The 23,769-nt window shown below is 36.6% G+C and overlaps 4 protein-coding genes across 9 annotated transcripts; 1 reads left to right on the top strand and 3 right to left on the bottom strand.

Annotated features, from left to right (window-relative positions):
- The first annotated feature begins 822 nt into the window (after positions 1-822).
- LOC127813132 (pentatricopeptide repeat-containing protein At1g02370, mitochondrial-like) lies at positions 823-4,129 on the top strand. The gene is made up of 2 exons (XM_052353916.1): positions 823-1,184; positions 2,417-4,129. Exons 1-2 carry the CDS (start codon positions 936-938, stop codon positions 3,650-3,652), a joined length of 1,485 nt encoding a protein of 494 aa, XP_052209876.1. The 5' UTR covers positions 823-935; the 3' UTR covers positions 3,653-4,129.
- LOC127813135 (peptidyl-prolyl cis-trans isomerase CYP21-3, mitochondrial-like) lies at positions 4,093-7,728 on the bottom strand. 4 transcript variants are annotated; one of them, XM_052353938.1, is made up of 9 exons: positions 7,573-7,728; positions 7,220-7,405; positions 6,931-7,142; positions 6,378-6,417; positions 6,092-6,151; positions 5,433-5,518; positions 5,172-5,309; positions 4,929-5,079; positions 4,093-4,241 (listed from the first exon to the last, which is right to left on the bottom strand). In XM_052353938.1, exons 3-9 carry the CDS (start codon positions 7,086-7,088, stop codon positions 4,155-4,157), a joined length of 720 nt encoding a protein of 239 aa, XP_052209898.1. In that variant the 5' UTR covers positions 7,089-7,142; positions 7,220-7,405; positions 7,573-7,728; the 3' UTR covers positions 4,093-4,154. The 4 variants fall into 4 exon arrangements, with proteins under 4 accessions (XP_052209898.1, XP_052209890.1, XP_052209907.1 ...); XM_052353930.1 differs by having other exon boundaries at positions 7,305-7,405; XM_052353947.1 differs by having other exon boundaries at positions 7,220-7,304; positions 7,573-7,690.
- A 575-nt stretch (positions 7,729-8,303) lies between these two features.
- Positions 8,304-14,897, bottom strand: LOC127790622 (ribonucleases P/MRP protein subunit POP1). 2 transcript variants are annotated; one of them, XM_052320206.1, is made up of 10 exons: positions 14,215-14,897; positions 13,848-13,944; positions 13,552-13,659; positions 13,224-13,451; positions 11,789-11,934; positions 11,178-11,705; positions 10,501-10,609; positions 9,463-10,067; positions 8,923-9,090; positions 8,304-8,783 (listed from the first exon to the last, which is right to left on the bottom strand). In XM_052320206.1, the coding sequence occupies exons 1-10, from the start codon at positions 14,664-14,666 to the stop codon at positions 8,585-8,587; spliced, it is 2,640 nt and encodes an 879-aa protein (XP_052176166.1). In that variant the 5' UTR covers positions 14,667-14,897; the 3' UTR covers positions 8,304-8,584. The 2 variants fall into 2 exon arrangements, with proteins under 2 accessions (XP_052176166.1, XP_052176173.1); XM_052320213.1 differs by having other exon boundaries at positions 11,789-11,907; positions 14,215-14,896.
- Positions 14,898-16,588: 1,691 nt separating this feature from the next.
- On the bottom strand, positions 16,589-23,271 carry LOC127810201 (uncharacterized). 2 transcript variants are annotated; one of them, XM_052349548.1, is made up of 9 exons: positions 22,933-23,271; positions 22,241-22,308; positions 21,202-21,268; positions 20,944-21,098; positions 20,774-20,844; positions 17,930-17,998; positions 17,479-17,579; positions 16,765-17,038; positions 16,589-16,698 (listed from the first exon to the last, which is right to left on the bottom strand). In XM_052349548.1, the coding sequence occupies exons 1-9, from the start codon at positions 23,191-23,193 to the stop codon at positions 16,682-16,684; spliced, it is 1,083 nt and encodes a 360-aa protein (XP_052205508.1). In that variant the 5' UTR covers positions 23,194-23,271; the 3' UTR covers positions 16,589-16,681. The 2 variants fall into 2 exon arrangements, with proteins under 2 accessions (XP_052205508.1, XP_052205501.1); XM_052349541.1 differs by having other exon boundaries at positions 16,589-17,038; positions 22,933-23,269.
- Positions 23,272-23,769: the final 498 nt, after the last annotated feature.

The raw sequence follows: 23,769 nt of genomic DNA, 5'->3' as shown, positions 1-23,769 counted from the left end.
TCAACATAATAATTAAGTATAATAATTTCACAAATTATAATAAATATAATATCATTTACCATACAAAAAGATAATCAAATTACTTGTCTAGTTATTTTCAAAATACAAATATAATCAAAATTACAGTACAAGAAAGATATTTTCAATTCAACTTCAAATTAGTTGTTCCAAATATCAACTTGCAATTTGAAATTGTAATATTAATCAATAATCGTAATTATATATCAAACCACATATATCAACTTACAAAATACCAACACATCAAAAGCTTCCAAGAATCACATCTTATTTTATTTCATGTGGCAAAGGAGTCTTAGTGATATTATCCTATATATAAAAATTAATAATTTTTACCAATATCAACTAATAAAGTGTTTAAGAATCTATAAACGAGTTAGCAGCCTCTATTTGATACAATTCACAAATCTATAATCGAGTTAACTCATGAATCTCTATTCGAGTCAACTCACGAGTTAATGAATTGAGTTTTACTGAGCTCAAGTTCCGCTTGTTTATAAATTGAGTTTCAAAATTAGATTCAAACTTATCTTCTTTATCTTAATGAACGAATTCAAACGAGCTTTTATCGAGTTGAGTTCAAATAGCTCGACTCATTTGCACCATTTCCTTAATATTCCTTTTTTTTTAACGAGGAATCTGAATGTATTTTGTTTGAAATTACAGGCCGGGCCAGACTATTACCGGGCATACGGGCCTACTTGTAATCCCAATCACCACGAATAGCAAACGGGCTTCATGGGCTTTCGGGCCCGATTCCAAATATCGGTCCATAGAAAATTTGAGAAACAAAGCAAGGGTAGAGCTTTCAGCCTCCTCGATTCAAATCGTTCTCAGGAATCACTCAACCCTCGCAAAACCTAGCAACATTTCATATTATTGATGGAGAAAAATGGCCTTGCTAGCAGTAGACGACGATGAACTGGAGGCGCCAGGTACCGGCCGGAGCAGTGCTGGCGAGATGTCTTTGCACGGCGGAGGTAGATGTGGCGGCGGTGACTCAGCTGTACCGTCGGTTGTCGGCTTTGAGAGCCACTGGCGGGACCACGACCGCCGGACAGGTATTGAATCAGTACGTTAGGGAGGGCAGGAAGGTGACGAAGTATGAGCTTGACCGATGCATCAAGGAGCTTCGGAAGTATGGCAAGCACCAGTCTGCCCTACAGGTTTACTGCCTTTCTCCACTTTGCTATGATATTCACGATTACTACTTAATGTGTGTTAGTTGTTGTTAGATATTGACTTATCTAACTCTGGAAAATGTCGTTCATTCTGTGTAAAGTCGTTGATTTTGTGCCGGTTTCATGCTGTGATGTTTCGCTGAATACTGGGATTTTCGCTTACACATTATGATGTTTGAAGGAGCCAACTCTGACAGAATTGGAATATTGGAGCTGATGGGGTGATGGTTAAACCCTGAAATATAGGCGGAGGGAAACTGTTCCTCCCCCCCCCCCCCCTTTTTCCCTATTGGTTAGCATATTTCATTGCCCTAAAAAAAGGTGTCTTAATCAGTGGGTAAATGGTGAGAAACGCTAAGATTGTGAATAATGAATATATTCTTTCTCCATTTGAGCCTCAAGAAAATTGTTGGCACGATGCTAATATGATTATTTGGTAGTCAAGATGGGTTTTTCAAGTTTTAGCATCCTATATTATTAAAGGTTTGACGCCAACGATTCCTATTGGGCCTTTGACCTTGTGGTTTTAGATTTGTGTCTGGCTGTTGAAGTTTATAGGATTGTGAATGTACAACTGAACTTTCATTGTGTAAGATTATATTGGACGTGCCTTGTTGAAGATGGAAGTGTATTTCACAAATGCAATCATAGTGCAAATATCATTTATTTACACACATTTCATCTTGGTTGTCTTGAATGTTGGCTTTAATCATCACAAGTCTTAATCCCACTAAGTGGGGTCGAGGATATGGATAATGGCTCTTCAATCATCTTTATCTATAATCATATCTTTGTAAGGTTATTATATTTTCCATTTCATGCCTAAAAGATTCTCACTAAGTTTTCTTTGGTCTTTTTCTACATCTTTTGCTACAAATTTCTTCCATTCTATGTGTCCTCCTCATGCATGCATGTATTAGTTTTTTTTTTTAACTCACATGTCTAAACCATCTTATTTGTCTAATACACTTTCAATAGGTGGCACTGTAACGTTATCACAGACAGACGTCATTTATTACTTTGATTTTTCTTGTATGGTCACACACATACCTCATAACAATGTGGCTTTTTTTGTGCTTTGCTTACTATATTTTTAGATATGAAGAAATGTATAGCTTTTTTTCCATATCACCTATTATTTCAAGAAAGGACTCTTCAATAGTTTATTGTATTTTTATTTGTGCAAGCTTAACTGTTTCTTGATTTATCTGACGCAGATAATGGAATGGATGGACGTGAGAAACATTAACTTCTCGTCCCGTGATTATGCAACACGCTTGGGTCTAATATCTGAAGCCAAGGGAATAGCTGCAGCTGAGAATTACTTCAGCAGCCTCCCACAATTGGAAAAGAACCTATATACTTATGGAGCCCTCCTAAACTGCTATTGCAAGGGAAAAATGGAAGATAAGGCATTGGCCCTCTTTAAGAAGATGGAAGAAATGAATATTGCCTTTACCTTCGCATATAACAGTCTTATGACTCTCTATCTGAGATTAGACCAGCCTGAAAAGGTGCCTCCATTGATTGAAGGGATGAGAAAGAGGAATATCGCATTGGACACAGTTTCTTATAATATGTACATGCGCAGCTATTCAGGTTTAAATGATATCGAGGGAGTAGAAAGGGTTTTTGAGGAGATGATGAAGGAAGATGAACAAACAATTGACTGGACAACATACAGTTCTTTGGCTAGTTTTTATGTCAAGGCTGGACTTAATGAGAAAGCTGCGTCAGCGCTTAGACAGCTAGAGGAAGAGATGGGACCTAAGAACGAATTGGCTTACCGGTTTCTGATTAGTCTTTATGCTGGCATCTCCAAGTCAGGTGAGTTACATCGGGTTTGGAAATCCCTGAAGTCAAATCTCCAAACAATCAACAACTTAAGTTATCTTGTCATGCTTCAAGCTCTCGGGAAACTGAATGATGTGGATGCTCTGAAGACAACTCTCGAGGAATGGAGGTCTAGTCGCTCCAACTATGATCTGAGGTTAGCGAACGCTGCCATAATTGCTTTCTTGAAAAGTGGCATGATTAAAGAAGCCGAGTCAGTCCTTCAGGAGGCCATGCAGAATTCAAATGGACCATTTTTTAAGGCTAGGGAGATGTTCACAACATTCTTCTTGAATCACCATCAGGTGAATTCCGCGTTGAAGTACATGGAGGCCGCCATATCTGAGGTAAAAAACAATGAATGGCATCCAAACCCTGATGATGTGGATAAATTTTTCAAGTATTTTGAGGAAAAGAGAGATGTTGATGGTGCCGAACAGTTATGCAAGTTGTTAAAGAAGGTTAATTATCTCGACTCCAAGGCCTACCATTCTTTGCTTCAAACTTACGTTGCTGCTGGCAAATTGGCACCTGATATGCGCACAAGGATGGAGGCAGATGGCATAGACACAAGGGGTGAGATAGGGGCTTTGCTTGAAAAGGTTTTGGGAGACTGCTAATTTCATTTTTCTGCTGATGCTATCTGGGTAATTGAGCAAATGTATCTCTGCATTGGATAGTTGGTAATGTTTTCAATACTTTATCCAGTGTGGATGTTAGATACCTGTCATCTATGACATGAACATGGCGATGGATTATATTTCTTCCTGTTTTAAAACGAAATAGGATTCCCATTTTGACTACAGTTAAGCAACACTATGCCTTTGCCTACATTAACAATTGCATTGCATTTGATGTCCACAATGACAGCGTATCATCTTTAGTTTCAGTAAGTAACGCATTACAAAACATAATTGACAAGCTCTTCATGGCATCAGAACTAACTAAAAGTCCGCACCAATCAATTTCAAGAACTTCAATCCATGTTAGAGAACACCCTGAACAGGAGCCTAAGAAATGCTTTGGATCCCCCATAAGCCTCGTGCTGCTTGATAATTTAAACACTTAATAATTTCTGGTAGGGAATTCATGCAGTCGATAAAAGCTTTAAATTTGTGTCCTTTAAACCTTATGCTTTAATGTGACACCTATAATAGTTACGGGAGACTTGGGCCGATAATGTTCATCAGTATCCACCTCTTCAATTTCCTGTTAAACACATAACAATACATGCATTTTAATATAGAACACGTTTTCTAAATATAAACATCGTACACATAATAAAGCAAGATGAGAACTAAAAACGGACGAGCATGACATTCGCATCTAGCATGATCCAAGTCTTACTAGTGTCATACATGGAAAGTTGCAAACTGAAAGAACATCTAGTATTACAAATATTCCTTTTAATTCAAATGACTTATTACTGATAAATAGAACTTCTCTTTTCCTAATTTCTGTGGTCGATGGATGAACAATGTAGTAGTTGCCCCTTTGACACATACGATCCAGGCAGGGTTTGAGCCATATATATGGTACCACTACCAAGATGCATCAGTGGATTATTAGCCAACACTTGAAGATGTGCTTTAGCCTCATCCAGATCAGAACACGGTAACAGTCTTGAGCAGAATAGTCTTTGAGTCCACATCAATTTCCATTATCTAAAAGATGGTCACGGACTTGGTAGCATAGCTAGGTTACTAAATGCTATCATATAACGGGTACAATCATTCATTACTATAATGCATAAGAGTCCTGTGATATTCTACACGATCATGAACAGAGTGAGAAAAGAAATGATTATGTCCAAGAAGAATAGAAATTTTTATGCCTAGAAAGAAAAACATCCAATTACACATGGTTCATCACAAAAATGAGAGAGAAGCATGTAACCTGAACAACATCCTCTCCTTTGACGACCCTCCCAAACACAATCAGCTTCTCATTTAGATCCGGGATTGGTGCAGTTGTAATAAAAAGCTCAAATCCCTCTTTATCATGTTTTGTCTTTGAAGTGCCAAGCATAAAAGCCTCATGCTTCATACTGGATGAAAATAAAAAATTTTGTCAGAATAAGAAAGTGGGTGATGAAATGATAAGCTAAAAGGAAATGGGTCAGTCAACAAGGCCGCAAACCTTGTATCAAGTAGGCTGTTATGCTTTTCTCTCAAAGTCCAATCTTCAGTTACCCCAGGTCTATCAGATCTACCTCCTCGGATCACAAAGTTCTTTATTACATGGTGAAAGAGCATCCCCTTGAAGTGCCCTCTCCGACTAAAATTATTTGAATATATCAATTTCTCAATTGTAAAGGTCAAAACTAATCACCCCAGGTGGAATGCTTTAGAGAACCCCAAAAAACTCCCAATAATGCATCAATAATAGTTCAGTACCCACCATGAGTCAACGAAATCAATAACAGCCTTAGGGGAGCCTTCCTTGTATAACTCCACTGTTATAGAGCCTTTTGAAGTATCTAAAATCTGTCAAAATGGGAAAAAAAGTAAAAAACTACACTAATATACAGCACATACTAGAGATAGAAATAGAGAGATCAGCACAAAACATGACAAGGGTTAGGGTATGAGATGTGTGTACGAACACCCCTGCCTAACTGGATGTTTTATTTTTAATAACATTTGAAGAAAAGGAAGCTCAACTTTGACAGGAAAGAAAACTTATAGAATTCTAACATGGATAAGATATAAAAATCTCATTTTCCCTCTGAATTCCATTTAATTTGAAATGTAGCCAAAATAACAATCACTTAGTCCAGAATATTATGCACTGCTTAGCATAGTTAATCATTCACCAAGGTGCCAATGTACTCTCTAACTTTTGAATACGTATCCTAGTATTTAAATTTAGGAAGGTTCTGACATGTGAACAAAGAACCAAAATTTAACAGATCAGATAATGAAACTTCATGGAAAAATGTGCCTCCATTGTCGCACATTGGTGTGAAAAGCCTTTATAAGTGAAATCCTTTCTTAAGAGTGCTAATGTAGCAGATCAACTTTCAAAACAAAAAAATTGACAGTATATGACAAACTTACAGCATATTTAGGGATATCAGAGTTCTTTGCATCTGCAAAAGCATTTTCATGCTCTTCATCCTACAGCACAAAACGGACATTGAGAAAAGAAGAAAAATTTGGTGATAGTAACTGGAAAGGAGTTTCTTTCAAACGATAAATTGCTATTTTCATGTAATAGACAAATACACAAACAGAAATGTGTGAAATAAGCTCAGAAAATCTTTAACTGTCAATAGAGATCATGGTTATTACTTCAAACAACCATCAAATAAGCAAAAAGAAAAAGTGATCCAAAATATTGTACCTCAAGAACTGATACATCGTTCTCCATTAGGACTCTTGACCTAACCAAAAGGTAGCAAGTAATAGTTAAAGCCATAGAGGACTATAGTATAATGGTTATCTTACAGAGTTTTTCTTTTTAACTAAATAAATGTAGATAACTACAACAAACTAAATAAATGAACTAAATAAATGTAGATAACTGCTAGAAACTTTTTGAAGTATATGAAAGCACCTGAGCTAAACTGAAGTAATTTAATCCCTTATTCAGAATTCGGTTTGTTCGTTAATTTAAAATAGGGAAACCATTCCCAGACCTTCAGGGCGTTGGAAATGTTCTAAACTGATGTAGGGTTACCCAAATCACAGGATTCATAATGCAGAATCGATAAAGCCCGTTTCCTTCTAAAGAGCTTGTAAAGTTCTCAAAGTTTAGCTTAATTATTTCAGCATGTTCTAAAAAATACTATCCAGATTTTGAGGTGTTCCCCAAGAGAAGGAGTTTGAAATCAGGATGTTATGACAGCGTATTTGGATCCCAGATTTCAAAATAACCCAGTATTACTCCAACAAACCTGTGACTCTGAGACCAATGTCTGTATGTAGGAACCAAGAAAAACACCATGAAAACCACAATCAAGCCGTAAAAAACAACTGTTGTGATACTGATGCCACTAGGACCCTTCTTCTTTTTGCTTTGTTGTAGCAGAGCTTGAGGTTTGATCCTCGCCATGCTGTTTTAAGTCTCAGCTCAAAGGGGCACCAAATCCCGGGATGCGCAAAAAACCTGGCCGGAGCTTCAAGAAATTAGCAACACAAAAAACCCTCGTAGGCGCACGAAATAAAGGGGATTTCGAAGCATACAACAGAAACCCTAAATCAAGGTTTCAGTGGGCGATCAAATTCGACAGATATGGATCCAATCTCAACTTCATAGAGCTCTTCATACCTATCTTGAACAAGAAACAGACAACCCGCGTCCAAGAGGACCCAAATTCCCGAGAGAAATTTGTAAGTTCGAACACCAAAGTCTTCACAAATGATTAAACGCTAATAAAGGAACAAATGAAAAACAGAAAAATGTAAAATTAACACTGGTTGGTCACAGACCGAATAAGATGGGAAAAAAAGAAGAGAAGAAACTGAAGATTTCAATAATTAAACTAGGGACGACCCAGTTCTCATAACATCGGATTTGAACAGAAGTAAAACCCCACCTGGCTGTGAAAGAGAATCTCTCCTTGTTGCCTCAGCAAACTTTGAATTTGGTTCCTCGGACAGAGAAGACGGGTCTGGATTTTGCATTTCTTTCAGTTTCCTCATTTAAACGTGTCACCCCCTTCGATCAGTGACGCCGTTGAACTTGAACCGGCCCGGTTGTTGTAATTTGAATTCCACGATCCCCCTTTATCTTTCATTTTATTATTCTCAATTCTTTTAGAAATAATTACATGAACTTATTATAAAATTTGTTATGATATTTATTTTTATTAAATTGTTGTTAACTTTATAAAAAAAATACTTAAATTATTTTTAACAAAGTTACACAAGAATATATATTATAAGTTACATTTGCCGTTATAAGATGATTAGTTCCAAAACTTTTTAGATAACCAAAAAACAGAAAAGCCAATTTACCTTAAGACTTGTATGTCACTCAGCACTCAATTGGCATTGGGCTTTCCGAACTCAAAAGCCTATGTTCATTGTTCAGGTTAGGGGCTGTGAATGGGATCATCTAATTCGTTCTTAATCCAATTCAGATCCAACCCTTTTGCATGTAGATCTGATTCAAATTTAACAAAGAGAAGACCCAATAAATCCATTTACAATTGAGTTAAATCTGAATACACCCAGTTAAATCTAGTATATTATACGCACATATTCTTCTAACCACGCTGCTAGCACCCAAAAATTTAAAAAAATGAAAGAGAGTAATATCTCTGAATTCTAATATTCAATTTCATGTAGTAATTCCTTCCTTGTCAATTTGCTACATAATTTCAAGGCAAACCAGCTTTTAGGTACCATAAACACAGATCGACTGACATAGACCCATTGAACTCTATTGCCAGCCAGACCTCAATATGCATCCTAATGTTACAAACATAAAGGCTGTGTGTGTGTGTGTGTGTGTGTACATGTAAGTAAGACGATAGCTAGTAAGGACGGGTTTCTGCAATAACATGTTGGCGTCCGCCATCACTGCATCAAATTTTACAGGGTAGGTTACATGAACTCCAGGTCTTCTCCTTGTAGTTCAAGGACAATCGTCGCAAGAGCAAGCCTACATGCGGTAGATCTAAGATTCCTGACTAGTACGTATACATCCTTCCTCCTCTGCTTCACTGGCATCGCATTCCATTGCTTCTCTCTGAGACGAGCAAGCAAGGTTGCCTCGCATAATGCCTCTGCAGCGGGCTTCTTGCTGCACACAAAATAGAAAAAGAAACCAGTGGAGCGGGGGATTGGAGAGGAAACACAAGTAAGAAGCTATGGTAACTTATAACATCTGCAATCCGAAACTCACAATTTAAAAAGGGTAGCAAAAAGAAAGTTATATTGACCTTCCTCGAACAAATCCAGTTGTTACAAAACCAATTGGCCACCTATAACTCTCTCGGGATATGGGGTCCTTGGGCATCTGCAGCTCCCATTTACCACAAGGTTGCTGCTCAAAGTATGATCTAACAGAAGACTCGGGCATTTCAAGGTTTTCCTTGTCACTGTCTGATCTGCAACATCACAAGCAAATTTTATTAGCCAGGGGATGTGGCAACTTGCTCCTTTATTGCTGATACATTGAAATTCTAGCAATGCAATGTCTATACAATTCAAGAACTATTCCATTTTCCAGGATTTCTACATACATTTCATCCTAGTTACCTATAAAAAGCCCAGAAATGACATAACCAAGATTCTGGGGAATACATTCAAATATTTCACAACAAAATTCCATGCTAAGAAAACAAACAGCTGTGAGAGTGGAGTACAACATTATTAAGGAGAAAAAGATAACAGCTAACTAAACAAAGCCAATATTATTGAGGAGGACAAAATGATTGCTACCCAAACAGAGCCATGAAAGAAGCCACAAGTAATAGAACCTGGTTGTCCACAATGTTATATCAGAGTAATGAGGTGCACAAACAGCAGCTCCTTCTTCAAAGACACCTCCTCCGTATGCATGCAAAATAACTCTAAGGAAACATAATCTTCGCCCATTACTTATCTGAGTGGTAGTCCCATTTTGGAACTGAAGAAGCATGTCATTATCCTTCATGAACTTGGTAATATTATTCTTCATAAAAGGTGCATGGGGGAACAAAAATAAATGGTCACCATGGATTTCTCTTAAAAAATGAGTCAGCATATTTGACGTCCTTGCTACAAAGGCATCAGATAAAAAGACACGATGGATAAGTGCTGTGGTGTCAACTTTTCCACAATGCATGTTTGCCAACACATTCTCATTGACCATATTTATGACATATGGTTCCTCAGAATAAGTCTGGGAATCTTTAGATGTACTTGATTCTTTCTCAAAAGCAAATCGAACACTTTCCCATGGAGGTGGTATGGGAACACTGACAGGTCTCATGGAAGGAGGACGACGGCCAACTTTTTCATCAGAATCAGCTGCTTTAGCTGCCATAAAGGAAGAATATGCCCTGGAATCAGGAAAATCTGAAGGAAAATATGGTAATCCAACCTGCAGAAGAAAGATATTTCAAACTACGATGAGTTTTACCTTTTCCTGAGGTAAATTGGAAGTCATGTTAAAGCACCATGTGCAAAATATGAGACTAATTGAAATAAGGATGTTACAGGTGATATGCAGTCATACAAGAAAGAACAGAATTATAAATAAACCTTAGCAACGTTACCGTAGCTCCATGATCAAGATAGGCTAGTCATGTGAGGAGACTAATAGGTGCTCCTATGAGAAGAGTCGATAGAATAGAAGAAGTTTGTATAAAAAGAGGTAGAGGGAGATCAAAAGGAACTTTATAATGATCATGCAGAAGATATAATTATAGATAGAGATAATTGACACACTAGAATTCGCATAACCTAAGCCACCTAATGGGATTAAGGCTTAATATATTGTTGTTGTACATTGTAAGAAAAGTGCACTCGCTTACATCACAGGCAATCCAGTGCTTCTCTCCCAAACCAATTGCATGAGCACCTCCAGAGATGAGAAGAACCCAGAAAACTTTAACCCAGCTTAATGGGAGAATGATTGACCACCTGAAAGATAATAATGGAAGCAATGCTATCAGCTATTCACAAGTTCCATCATCAGAAAACTATAGAAACTTTACTATTGAGCACTGATAGATTCAATCATCTAGATGTGCATATACAATAAGTGGCACGCATCTTTCGCACTACTGTAAACAAGAACCTAACGTCAATGGAAAAGGTTACTCTCTGTATCTTGCTACCATTTACATGTTGCTTTACCATAGTAATCATCTTTCAATTTATGCTCGTAATGCATATACAATTGCAATCCCGAGAACAATTAACTCAAGTGGGGATGACCAGGCAACTTTGTAAATCTACTCTTTTAAACATGTTTTCAATGGAGCTGTGTGCATGGTGAAGTCTGCATACACTTTCTAATTAAAGAATTTTAATTGTTGGAGCTTCCTAAACATCCAATCATAAAGGATCATGATGTATGGAATAAAACATCAAACTCACAAAGATGGAAAATCTTCTTCTGAAAGCAAAATTAGCAAACATGAGGGGAAATAATGAGACAGCTACTGTTAATTCAACCTTCAAAAACAGAAGTACAGGACTGAGGTACCTTATGATTGAACCCTTTTTGTTACTGTCATTCAAAAGCATAATAGGGCATGATGAACAAAACTGTCCCTCAGCAGAAGCATTTCCTTTTCCTGCACTTTTGTCATCAAGGCAAAAGAAAGCCAGCTGCTGTCGATGCTTTTCCATGCAAATAACATTTTCTTCTACTGGTGGAGGAATTCCTTTGCTTGCATCCCATAAATCCATGCTTCCCAGAAAAGCAGCATTCTGTTCAGGTTTTATTAATGATAATGAAGGTGACTCTGTAGTCTTAATTGGAATCCCTCCAGAGGCACTGAGATTTTTACCATCTTCTCTCATATCACCCAACTTGTTAGTACTAGTTATTTCAGGTACAAGTCCAACATTCCTCTCAGGCAGAACACGGGGATCCTTGATGGTAAGAGAAATAATTCCAGAGGAAGGAATATTATGTTCATCTTGAAGAGCAGTTAGCTTCTTAAGGCTAGTCTCTGTGTCAGACTCCATATTCAAACATCGACGTAATTGACAAGAATTTTCTGCAACACTACACAGACAATCAATGGTATTTCACCACCACCTAAACAAGTTGCTGGGGCAAAAGTGATGCATTTGTTCTGAATAGCTCACCTGGTAACAGGATGCAGTATCTTTTGAAGAAGCTGAAACGCCTTTGAACCCATAACTTCCAATTTTGCTAGTTTACCTTGAAGTGAGATGCAATTTAAGAAGATGCCAGCCTCATCCATCTGAGAGGTAATCAATGGCACAAGGTACTTTATACAAGACAAAAGCATTTGATGAATATATTGCTAGCCACATTTATTTTCTCTTTGCTTAGAAAACAAGAGCAGTCAAGATATCAAATGCTGAGTACATTCACGAAGTATAGCACTAGAGGAGACTACTTTGTGATAACGTATACTTTTTGAGCATCAAATAAGTGGTCCAATAACTTTGTGCAATGAGTAATCCTACCAATGCTTCTAATGTTGAAGATTTGAAGGTATTCCTCCTTATCATATCTGGTCCCTGGTCCCGCGATAAAGGAGAGGGATTGCATTAAGTAGCTAACAACCAGTGAAAAAATCATTGGATCTTTCAACATAAATTTTAGATAAAGATTGGAGAGCTAGAATTCATGTAGCTAATCTCACCTAGTACAATTAAAGCTTGTGATGATTGTGAATAAAAGCAATCAAATAACAGGAAAGGATCATTATTTAGAATATAATAAATAGATTACAATGAGCTAAGAGAGAGAGAGAGAGAGAGGCATCCATGGTTCAACAATGAAGACCTACATCCACCAATCCATGAGAATATGATAGTACTATTTCATTTTGCTCTAACTCGATTCAATTTAAAGATTCAACCTTAATTATAAAACTCTAAAGATAAAACAAGTCTATCTATCTTTTGAAATTTATAAAGATCTCTACCAATTTAAATATTTTTATTATATGTCTTAGCATCCCCTCAAACTCAGTGATGATAAAGAAGCTATCTTGATTTGCAAATAAGCTCACTTAAACAACCAAGTAAACATGACTTCATAATAATATCCACAAATTGCTTGGCAAAGAACGAAAACATTGTCAGCAATAACTTGGCCCTAAAAAAAACAGAATCCATTGTTTGACTTTAGTAACCCAAGGACTCCTTTTTTTACATCTCCTAGGTTCTTGCAGCCATCCAAAAAGGAAAATTTACCAGAGATGGTGGTTGGTGACATAAACTCACTGGAGGTGATGACTAGAGATTAAGAGAGAAAATGACCAAAGGTACAACAGTCAGCTTGTGATGACAGGTGCAGCAGTGGATTGGCCAGTGAAGGTTGCTGATCAAAAGGTTCGAGGGACCCAAAAAATTTGAGTTAGATAGCTAAGAAATCATGTCAAATATTCAAAATTGAAGAAAAAACACATAAAAGAAAGAAAATTATATCCTTGTACTATTCCATCTAGGCAGCAAAAGAACATTAAATTCAATACAACTTATAAGTCTTTTGGTTGATAGAAGAGCATATCAAGCTCCAAAGAAATAAAATGACTAGTTCATTCACCTGTTTCTGACAAGCAAGTTTTAAAACATCATATCCTTCATCAAAAGCCGAAGCATGTATCCACACCCAGAGCTTTCGAAAGAAACCACCACCTCCAGCGCCCTGTGGCTCTTTGTATTGATCAGCATTATGATATTCCTCATGAGGTGCGCTCTGCTGTTGGAGTGGTTGCCACATATAGGTCACAGGAGCTACTGCAGGAGACATGGGTGCTTCAACATGATGAAGCTGCCGATACCAAAAAGATAATTTTAAAAGACATAAAATATCGACATTTGTAACCCAAATTTACAGCAGAGGGCGGAGAGCATATTGCAGTGTCACCTACCATAGCATTTCCATAGGTAGCACCAGATAAGAGAGAATGGGAAATATCTTCCAGTCTAGATGATTGAAAGGGTACAAGTATTGTACTTAGCATCTCCAGTAATGAATTCTGAGAGCACATAACAGAAGAAACCAATGAGGATTAATATTTCTATTGGACAGATTGATAAAGATCCTTCTTTCCTTCTCAGAAAAGTATGCAATAATGAAAACAGCCATTGGAAACAGAAAATCCGGAGCACAACAAAAATGAAGTGCAAATTGCTTGCCCGGTTATAGAGGAAAGAGAAATCCTACCTGGGGACCCTCTAATTGGACAGCACCATAGTAGCTTGCATCATGAATGACTGCTCCATCTCTGAACCTCTTCAAGAGAGCCCTTGAACCCTTTCCTCTACATCACACATACAAACAAGTTATATGTACTGAATCCTCCCAATTCGCCAAGGGAAAGTACAAGAATGAAGCTCATCACCTAGCATCTGGTAATCCAATTTTCCTCAAAAGAGAGAATAAATAGATGACGTATTTTCAGTTTATCTAGCAACATAATATCACTCTTTGAAAAAATAAAAAAACAAGGGAAGGCTGTGTATAAAATCAAACCCTCCTCTACCCTCAAACGGCTAGGCTAGGGTAGCCTCCTAGCATGAGAATCCATTACCTGCCCTGCAAACCCAGAGGGAGGTGGAAACCCCACAGCTTTGTCATCTTAAACCGCTTTGCATGCCAAACATGCGTTCTAAGTCTCTTGGTCCCATCTCCTGAAGTAGAAAAACCACTCTCGAGATTCTTCCTAAGCTCAATTCTCCGACGAATGCGACGAGGAGGAACCCTCCCCTCATGTTTCTCCGACGCCACAGCACCGCCCAAATCAACTACTCCTGATTTTTGCCTCTTTCTGCTCCTATTTTTCGTGCCCCGATTGTCGTAACCGGTCGTTCTTCTCCTCTTGTTTCTCCGAGACCGGAAATCATTGTCCAGACGATTCGCGAGAATGGAATGAAGGGTCTCGAGTTCAGAGGCTCTGGCTTCTGCAAATTTCTGCACATTGAGCGTCCGAGGAGGAAGTGGAGTCGCTGAGACTCGAGATTGTTTGCTTCCATCCACAGCCATATTCAACACTATAGCATTCTCCAACTCTACAACCCCAATAATCTGACAAATACGTTGTTCAGAAGGCGGAGTCACGACGGCGAAACTTATTCGCAAACACACCGAGGTTTCTTCGTCGAAGTACCAACAAGTAACTGAGGACGAACTTGTTCGAATTAGAACGGCGGCAACTTTGCTTGCGCCAAAAAAAAAACCCTATGCCTGGGACTGGGTGGGAGGGACACGGATAAATCCAATAATCCAAGGATCAAGCTCCAATCACCGTGATCAATGGAAACAAAATTTATTGATTTAACCTTTAATCATTTTTTTATTTGCTATTTTAAATTAATTTTGTTCTTCAATTTGTTAACGATTAATCAATTTATCATTATACCACCAATCTAAAATTCTAATATAGAAAATAAAATAAAATGTGAAACAGTTGGTATAATATAATGTCAACGTTCAGATTTAATCGATCGTGATTCCAAGACCCGCAATGAATAGATAAATTGAAAATGCAAGGAGGAAGAACAAAATATAAATGACACAAAGAATTTTTACGTGGTTTGACCAGAACGATGCCTACTCCACAACTGTCCTCAAAGTTTTTCGACAGAGTGATAGTATGTGATTATTATTGTTGTCCTGCTTACAATAGTATTTTTGACCCCTATTTATATTAAGGGGTGCTTATAATTGCGTAAAATATAAAAATATAAAGATGATATAATGGGGGACAAGCTGTCCTTATCAATTGCATAAAACTGAAAGTTGAATTCTTATTACGAGAGATTTGATTTGCTTTAGATAAAGTAAATGAGTCCCTGCCTACAGTTGTTTTGTAACTTTATTGTCTATGCGAGATGAATAGTTTAACCGGTGAGCTGGACAATTAGGTCAGCGAACTAGAAGTGTCGCTAGGAGTTCGTTGGATATATCGTTGAGAGCTCACTGAAAGCCTTGCTGGGAGCTTGCTTGATTCCACGAATTGAGTTTGGATTTAAGTGATGTATGAACTTGCTCTGACGAGTTTTACTGGGCTTTAGGCAATTGAGTCGGCCTATTAAACTGAGTTTAGCTCATAAGAAGTGGTGTGAGAAATGTATATAACATATAAGATTAATATTATTCATCATAAAAAATTATAACAGATTAATTATCATTAAATCTCTCCATTGAGATAAAAAATCATTATAAAATTAATAATTCTTAATAAGATTTTAACAAAAACACTTACGTTGGTTTCAAAGTAAAATGTTGAACATGTTTTATAAAAGAAATATTTTTCTCCAAATTTTTTTATTTTTAGCTTGCATTTTAAAAAATAAATAAAACCTAACCACAAATGCATACAAAATTATAGTTTTTCATTTGTATATAAAACATATATATCGCAACAATATTATTTTTATATTTATGTAAAAATATAATGAATATAATTTCCTGTACAAAATAATTTTTTACTTAAAAGCATTTTTTAAGCAAAAATGTTATTAAAAAGATTGAAATATAAATATATTTTATAAACAAACTACTATTTCCATATATGTGAGTGAATTTCCTTTTTCAAAAAATGCATATGTACAAACTAAATATCAAGAAATAAGACAATATGCATATATTTAAATTATTTGTTCATATAAAGTAATTTAAGTTAAAACAAACCAATACATATTCGAAAGACAGTATGAAATTTTCGTAATAAAACAAAAATTAAAAAAAAAAACTCCGTAATGTCATCTTTTAATATTGCTTTACTAGTATTACTATAATATATTAAGTGTTGAAAACCTCAATCCACTGTTTCTACATGTCCCAATAATCCCCTCCATAAATAGGGAATTCATATCACATCAATTATACAAGCCCTGGACTGAAGAGTTAAAATAGGGAAAATGACCCCAAAAAATAATAATAAAGAGGGAGGGAGCAAATCAGAATCAAACTATAAAAAGGTATGATAAATTGAACCTATGAATGTGCCAAAGATTGTGGAAAGATAATCTGACCATAGGAATGTGATGACTGTCCTAGAGATTGTTCATAGGTGTAAAGGGCACACCACATAATCTGACCATAGGAATGTGATGACTGTCCTAGAGATTGTTCATAGGTGTAAAGGGCACACCCTTTTGGGTGGAAACTCGATGCCCAACAAAAACAGAAAGACAAAAGGCAACTACAGAGAAGAGGAGGGAGAAGGCAGTGGCTGCATCCCATGGGTTTTTATGGGTCTTACTAGATCCAGAGCTTCCTGCCAAGATGTCCAATGCCACCCAATCGCAGCTAATAGAGTAGTGTCCAGATCCATGCCATGGTTTCCCGTCTGTCGGGTACCAAAAGGCGATTGATACCTTGCTTGTCTTGCCAATGGTGAACTGAGCATCCTGCAAGTGTCAGCGAATGATAAATGCTTTAGACTCTTATCAGGTAGATGATACTTCTTTGACAGCAGGAGAGAAAAAAAAAAAAAAAGACAACACATGACGATAAAGAACTAAGAACATATCTATCGGTACATGTCCATGTCTTCTAGATTTCTAGGATCATGGTTTCGGACTGTAGAGTTTAAGTTGGAAAGGAGCAACAGCATTAAGTTAACTGCCAGTGAGTGGCTTATGAAAAATTCCCTAATTAAATATGGAAGAAAAGAACAAATAACTTAAGGGGGATTATGAATGCAGGAAATCCACTATGGTTGATGGGCAACTTCAAGAGGAACTACTGGCATAAGCAACTATTCATGGTCCAATAGGGATTCATCACAAGAAACAATAAACGGGTGAGTGTATTGACAGAGTTCAGCATAAGAACCAGCTCAATATACCTGTTGAAGACGATCCATGGTTCTCAAAGGCCTTGAGAACTCAAAATAAAAAGTGCCCTTTTGTCCATCTGATGTATATGGGCTATCTTCCTCCACAAAACCTGTTTCCAAAATGTTTCAGAGACTATTGTAGGATTGGAAATTGCAATGCCATTAAGAAAATACCAAGAGATACTAAAAAGCTAAGCTAAGCTGAAAACAAAATGGAGCATACAAATATTTCAAATGCACATGGAAAAGGAGACAGCAGAAATTACAAAAGCATTTGCCATATGTCAAAAATAAAGCCATGTGGTAATTTTATTTTATTTTTTGCTAGGTAAATATTCAAAAGAACATACTCCCTCTGTATCTTATGCTTCACACCATTTTACTGTCTGAAAAAAAGTTCAACACTCAAAGAAGTATAGTTAAATGGATGGCGCAAAAAACAGCCCCAAAGAGAAGTTACCTGAGTCACTAGTTAAGCTGCTGTGCCACCAAACCCCTTTCCAGTTGTTCTGAGCACTAGTATCATTTCCTGATAATAATGACCATAAACAAGATGGATGGAAACAGAAATAACTGCAAGTGATGTGGGGATTGTAATGGAGTTGCTCAAAACATTTACCCAATCAAATACATGCATGAGAGAATTTTTAGAATTCATTATCACAATCTAGAGATGTCTCTTTGTTAGAGAATATGAAAATACACATTGAACCAGGTCAATAAATTTTACTGTTCAATAAGAGCGGCAAGTGTATTCAAGCAACCATCAAATATGTATATGAAAAAAGAAAAAAAAAAAAAAGTCTAATTCTAGACTGATGATGGCTTTTGGAACAAGAGACTTAGCTCCTGCCCTGCTTTCATATCTGTAGTGCAAATGAAACAGATCATAAATGTTTCCACTCTAGTGTCCCAACATGGTCTTGCACGAATTGACAGGCTAAGCAATATAAATCAGAAGCAAAGCTGACTCCAGGACAGAAATATGACAGTGTAGACATATGGAAATAATAATTTTTCCATAGCTTGCCATCAAGTACATATGTTATATAATGATGTAGATGTGTTCAAAAGACTGAGATAAGGCCAATTGAAAGAGAAACCAAGCCTGGGAAAAGAACGGTCATTTTCCAATCACTCTTGGAGCAGTGCAATGATATATAAAAGTGGGATCTCAAGCAAATTTTACCATTTACAGCTCCAAACAATACAAATAGATCAGCTTTTTTTTTTTTCCTTTTTTCCAAATGATTTCCATTAGAAAAGGTCGAAGTCTGTTTTAAGTCATAACCTGTGACAAAAGGTATTCACAATTAACAAAGTTTCTCAATTTCAAAATTTTGTGCTCTTCCTTATGGATTCAAGAACACTGCTTTACTAGAACTGCATCTTGTCTCATCATCTACTAGAATGTTATTGATGTTATCAAAATATGGTTGCATCTCACACAATGGCGGATCCACGTGTGAGCTTCCCTGGGCTTCAGCCCAGGGCAGCCCACAATAAAAATTATTTTTTTATATTAAAAATATTTGTTTACTATAAAAATAATTTTTTAATGTAGAAAATAATTTTAAATTATAATCCAGTAAAAAAAAAAATTACAGCCCACCCCAAAATCTGTGATGTGGGGTTCTACACCTAAAAAAAAAATTTCAGTCTCTCCCTACATAGATTTTTGGATCTGCCCTTGATCTCACATGAGGTATTGTGTGCTTTAGCCTAGTGGCGAGCCCAGGTGTGGCAATAAGATTTTGTCCTAAAAAGGGTCCTCAAGAGGAAAGGGTAATAGTGCCTTGGTTATAAGCCACAATTCACCGTTGGCTCATACTAATGTGAGATTGTCGCTCCCAACTCAAGCCCCCCAACCAAAGGTCAGTTGTGCATACAAGGGAGCTGGTGTGGTTTTCCCATAGACGACATCAAATGATGAGGTCAAATATGGCTGTATCCTATACACAGTATTGATTGATTTGGTTTAGAAGAATCATGCACAAGTGTGGCCGAGTTTTACCTAAAAAGGGTCCTTGTGGAGAAGGAAAATGGCCCATTGCTGATAACCACAGCTCACCTTTGCTCACTCACACCTGTGCGGGGTAGCCCCTCTCCAACAGTTATATAGTTTATCTGAATTGCTTCACATATGCTCTCATTCATATTTTAAATTATAATGAAAAGCACACTGTTTTTGGTTACCCAGCCCACAATGTTAGTCTTTATATCAACATAATTATTAAAAAAAAAAATCTGTGTTCATGTTTTAAGTTATTTTCTCTAAACTTTGTGTTCACGTATATCTACCCAAGCCAAACAATGGACGCCAGTGTCCACATCATGGACATCACCTCTCCCAAGTTTTCAAATAGGGTCGGACCTTAAAATTACAAAGATACAGGAATATAACATATTTGGACAAGTGTCAAACAAATGAACACAACACCGTATCAGAAGTTTCATACTTCTTAGAATGCAACTTAACCATTATACAAATGGAACTAATGACTCCATCTACAACCAATAAATTGGAGACATTTCAAACATGATTAATGCGATGAAAGAAGCAGCTATCACTCTTGAATTTCATAGTGGCGTGTATCACTCTAAACCACTGACAAAATAATTACTTCATTTCCATTGGTTTGGGTGCATGTTGCTGTTAAGGGGTTGTTATTGCAAGTTTTCAGCCTATAAATTCTCCAACTTTGTTGCAGGAGATAGAGAAGAATGCAACAGTCTATTGACAGAACCAAGCAAGTCAACATTTCAATGTCCTGGAAACAAATTACTTAATACAGCTGAAAATTAATGACACTTTTGGAATTAGAATTTGTGGAAGAAAAATAAAAGGAAAATGATGTTATTATGCATCTGTGTAAATTATTATTTTCTTTTCCTTTTCCTTCTGCCAAAAAATCCTTGTTCCAAACATAGCCTAAAAGAATGCTCTTGATATGCAAATAACTTGTTAAAACTTGCCCGTATATATAATAAAAGTTTTCATTATGTTTTTACAAACAGAGTATTTGAATGTTCTGGAAATTACAGAGGAACTTTCAGTGATTTTACCCTGACAATCCACAAAAAAGTTGCTTCACATGAACTGTACTTACAATCAGATTACAGCACAAGAGCAGAATAAATTTAGTAATGCCAGTATGGATAACTACCTGAATCCTAACCAACATCTGCAGAAAATTTTCTGTGTGAGAGCACTAGCTATGTGACTCCAAGAAAAAACTTGTATAATTGTATTTATGGCTACATCTTCCAAAGAAATACAAGTTCTACTTAAATTTTAGAATACCTGAAGGACCAAGTCCATCAAGGAAATGACAGTGTGGATTCCAAGCATAAGTATCAACCAAGTGCCCAAACCTGCTCATAAAAGACGACATAATCTGCGATATAAGACTATAGAACAATTTAAGCATCAAAGAAAAAAACAGTGAGAAGGATCAAATTTTGCTACATCACCTGTCACCTCCATTTCCAATACTGTTGTCTATTGAATTACCACCATAGAGTCGCCCAGGAATGGCATTTCCTATTGAGAAGTGCATGATATCTACTTCATGTCCATGGCATGTTTTGCTGGTGCAAGTATCTGGTCCTTGAACACACCCACCCATCTTTAAAGTACCATAGATTTCTCAGTCATATTAAGGAAAGACAAAGGCTAACAGGTAATACTGTACTCCAATTATCATAATAATTTCTGTTGATAAAACTTACTCTATGATATGTGGCATTTTCCCCAGTTTGAAACATGAGAGCAACAGATGGGCACTTGTTATTCTCACTGCATTTAGGAGGAAGAAAAAGAAAAGAAGAGAAACCACACCCACATGAAGCAAATAAGCATTTCCACTGATAATCTGGTATGTTAAGTGAAATAAGCAGAATATTTGAAATGCTTACTTGAATTTTATTGAATTCGAGTAGGGTATACACACACACACACACACACACAAGAAACCATCTAAAAAAATTTCTGGAGTTATCCTTTTCTTTCAAGCTGCCTCATCCCTTTAATCTTGGAAACTTATCTTATCTCCAACAATCTTATCCCCTTTATTCTTGGAAACTTATCTTATCTCCAACAACATTATCCCTTTAATTTTGGCCATTCCTTTTTACCCGTTCCAACATTGAGAAAGCACAACAAGACAAGGAACTAGAGATCTGATTTTCTATGAAATGTTCGGCTTATTACAGCAGAATTTATATAACCAACAAGAAAATGGGACACAACATGATGACAAGTTGACAGCAGTTCTCTGCAAGCATGTAAGTTCCACATGTTTGAGTGGAGAGCAAATAAGAGAGGTTGGGCCATCAACATTTGATTCCAAACATTAAGAAAATAAAGCACTATCCATTATCCCCATCATTCATAATTCCTAGTGTGCACCCAAAATGTTGAAGAAAAGCCAACCATAAATAAATATATAAACAAACAGATTTAATTGGGAATAGCAACTTGTTGCAAACATCAGAATGAATAACAGTTCTTCCGTCCCCAAACACCTAGAGACAGTATGAATTTTATGCATGTAAAAGAATAAATCAATAAATAGAATGCAATTAAACAAAGAGCATGTCAACAAGACAAGGTGATTTGTATTACAGGACATGATTTTGCTTATAATTTAATATGTAATCTATAGCATGAATATAAAACAACCTCTTTAAACCAAGAAGACTTGCTCTTACTATAAAACACAATGTGTGCATGTGTGTTTTTGTTCCTTCTACTGGAAATCAAACATACCCTTTAGAGTATGCATAATGGCCGTCAACTTGTACCATGAAGAAAACATCCTTGCCATCATGCAAAGCCTGCAATGGAACTGTGAAATTCTTTTTGGCAATGACACATACAAGATGCGTGAAAAATTACAGAATAGAGCATCATATTGCTGGAAATAGATTTCATTATACTGGTCAAGAAAACTAGAGATATCATAAAGAAAGCAATCTGTAAAACAACAATCTCATCCTTATTCACGGTCATTTCCTCTGTAAGGTTACCATACCCTATGTTATGTCTAAAGGTTTCGCAGAAAACAATCTGTGATCTAAAAAAGTTTCAAATTTTGGAAAGTGAGAAACCTGAACTGCTCTCTAACTTCAGATAGTATTCAGGCATTTTTTTTTTCTATTTCTTGTCGGATGTTGATATCCAAAACAAGGATTAGCATATTGACCTCCTAATTTCATCGGTTTCTTTGCTTATCACTTATTTCATTAAGCGAAAGTCTAGCAGTGGGCTGCAAAATTAAGCAACCGTTCCAAAAATTCTTGAAATGATTTATTATTTCTTCGAACAGCACAAAAAAACTTGTCCATCTATATGAAGTCAATACGCTGGTTCGCTCCGCAGCCAAAGGAACCATAGCCATAAAGAGCAGCTAGAAACAAAAGAAGAAGAAGATTTACGAAACAGAGATGAAGGATACACACCTTAACGGTCAGTTTTCCACCCTCGTACTCCTTATCGGCGTCGGGGTCCAAGGCCGGCAAGAGAGAGAAATCGAAGCCATAAATGTCCGTCCAGTCATCAACGTGGCCATCGAGAGTGACAATCCCGGGCCTGAACGAGGCCTCGACACGGATCTCCGACTCGGAGTCGCAGTGCCACTCGCCGGTTTCCTGATGTGAGTTCGCCGGTCCGACTAGGGTTGAACCTAGCAATGCGAGGACGAGAAGGGCCTGGCGAAGCATCCTCTGGAGAAAATTCTAAATTCAAAGGATGCAGCCTCGCAGGCCTTTGACTGAATGGCTGGCGCATGCGTCCGGTGTAGTTGTTTTAGCCTCTGCTGGTTCCGACTTCCGAGAAGCAACGCGTGATCCGCACGGTCTGTCTTGGCGTTCGTTCGCACTTAAAAAGTCTAAAGTATATTTTATTTTTAATAATAAATGTAATTTATTTTTAATTATAAAAATTTATTATTAGTTGGTGTAATATTACAAATCATTATACATTTATTATTATTTAACAAGAACATTTTGTTACTAAAAATAGGATAATGTTACCAAATTGCTAAGCACCAAACAATTTTACATTCAAACAATGAAATTATTATAGTTTATTTTTAATATTTAAACAATTTAAAATATGATGCATTTACCATTAATCAATAAAATTATTTATATGTTAAAAATAAAATATATTTATTGATGTTTAATATTATTCTTAAAAATAAGATGTAATAAATAAATAGAATAAGATATAATAAATTAATCTGACCACCCCTAACCAAATAGTCAATTTGCCCCTCTATTACAAAAATCACAGTC

Source organism: Diospyros lotus, chromosome 1 (genome assembly GCF_014633365.1).
Source record: "Diospyros lotus cultivar Yz01 chromosome 1, ASM1463336v1, whole genome shotgun sequence".
NCBI lineage: Eukaryota > Viridiplantae > Streptophyta > Magnoliopsida > Ericales > Ebenaceae > Diospyros > Diospyros lotus.
The sequence above is the reverse complement of the archived record's forward strand: the minus strand, read 5'-3'. Positions and strand labels throughout refer to the sequence as shown.

Coding starts and splice junctions, on each gene's coding strand:
- LOC127813135 (XM_052353938.1), bottom strand. CDS start 7,088: ATGGCGAGGATCAAACCTCAAGCTCTGCTACAACAAAGCAAAAAGAAG. Junction 6,418..6,930: donor CATTGGTCTCAGAGTCACAG/GTTTGTTGGAGT, acceptor CCTTTTGGTTAG/GTCAAGAGTCCTAATGGAGA. Junction 5,080..5,171: donor AACAGCCTACTTGATACAAG/GTTTGCGGCCTT, acceptor ATTTTCATCCAG/TATGAAGCATGAGGCTTTTA.
- LOC127790622 (XM_052320206.1), bottom strand. CDS start 14,666: ATGGCTGTGGATGGAAGCAAACAATCTCGAGTCTCAGCGACTCCACTT. Junction 9,091..9,462: donor ATAACATTGTGGACAACCAG/GTTCTATTACTT, acceptor GTGATGTTGCAG/ATCAGACAGTGACAAGGAAA. Junction 8,784..8,922: donor ACTGGATTTGTTCGAGGAAG/GTCAATATAACT, acceptor TTTTGTGTGCAG/CAAGAAGCCCGCTGCAGAGG.
- LOC127810201 (XM_052349548.1), bottom strand. CDS start 23,193: ATGCTTCGCCAGGCCCTTCTCGTCCTCGCATTGCTAGGTTCAACCCTA. Junction 21,099..21,201: donor AAAATGCCACATATCATAGA/GTAAGTTTTATC, acceptor GGTACTTTAAAG/ATGGGTGGGTGTGTTCAAGG. Junction 17,039..17,478: donor CCATGGATCGTCTTCAACAG/GTATATTGAGCT, acceptor TGACACTTGCAG/GATGCTCAGTTCACCATTGG.
- LOC127813132 (XM_052353916.1), top strand. CDS start 936: ATGAACTGGAGGCGCCAGGTACCGGCCGGAGCAGTGCTGGCGAGATGT. Junction 1,185..2,416: donor AGCACCAGTCTGCCCTACAG/GTTTACTGCCTT, acceptor TATCTGACGCAG/ATAATGGAATGGATGGACGT.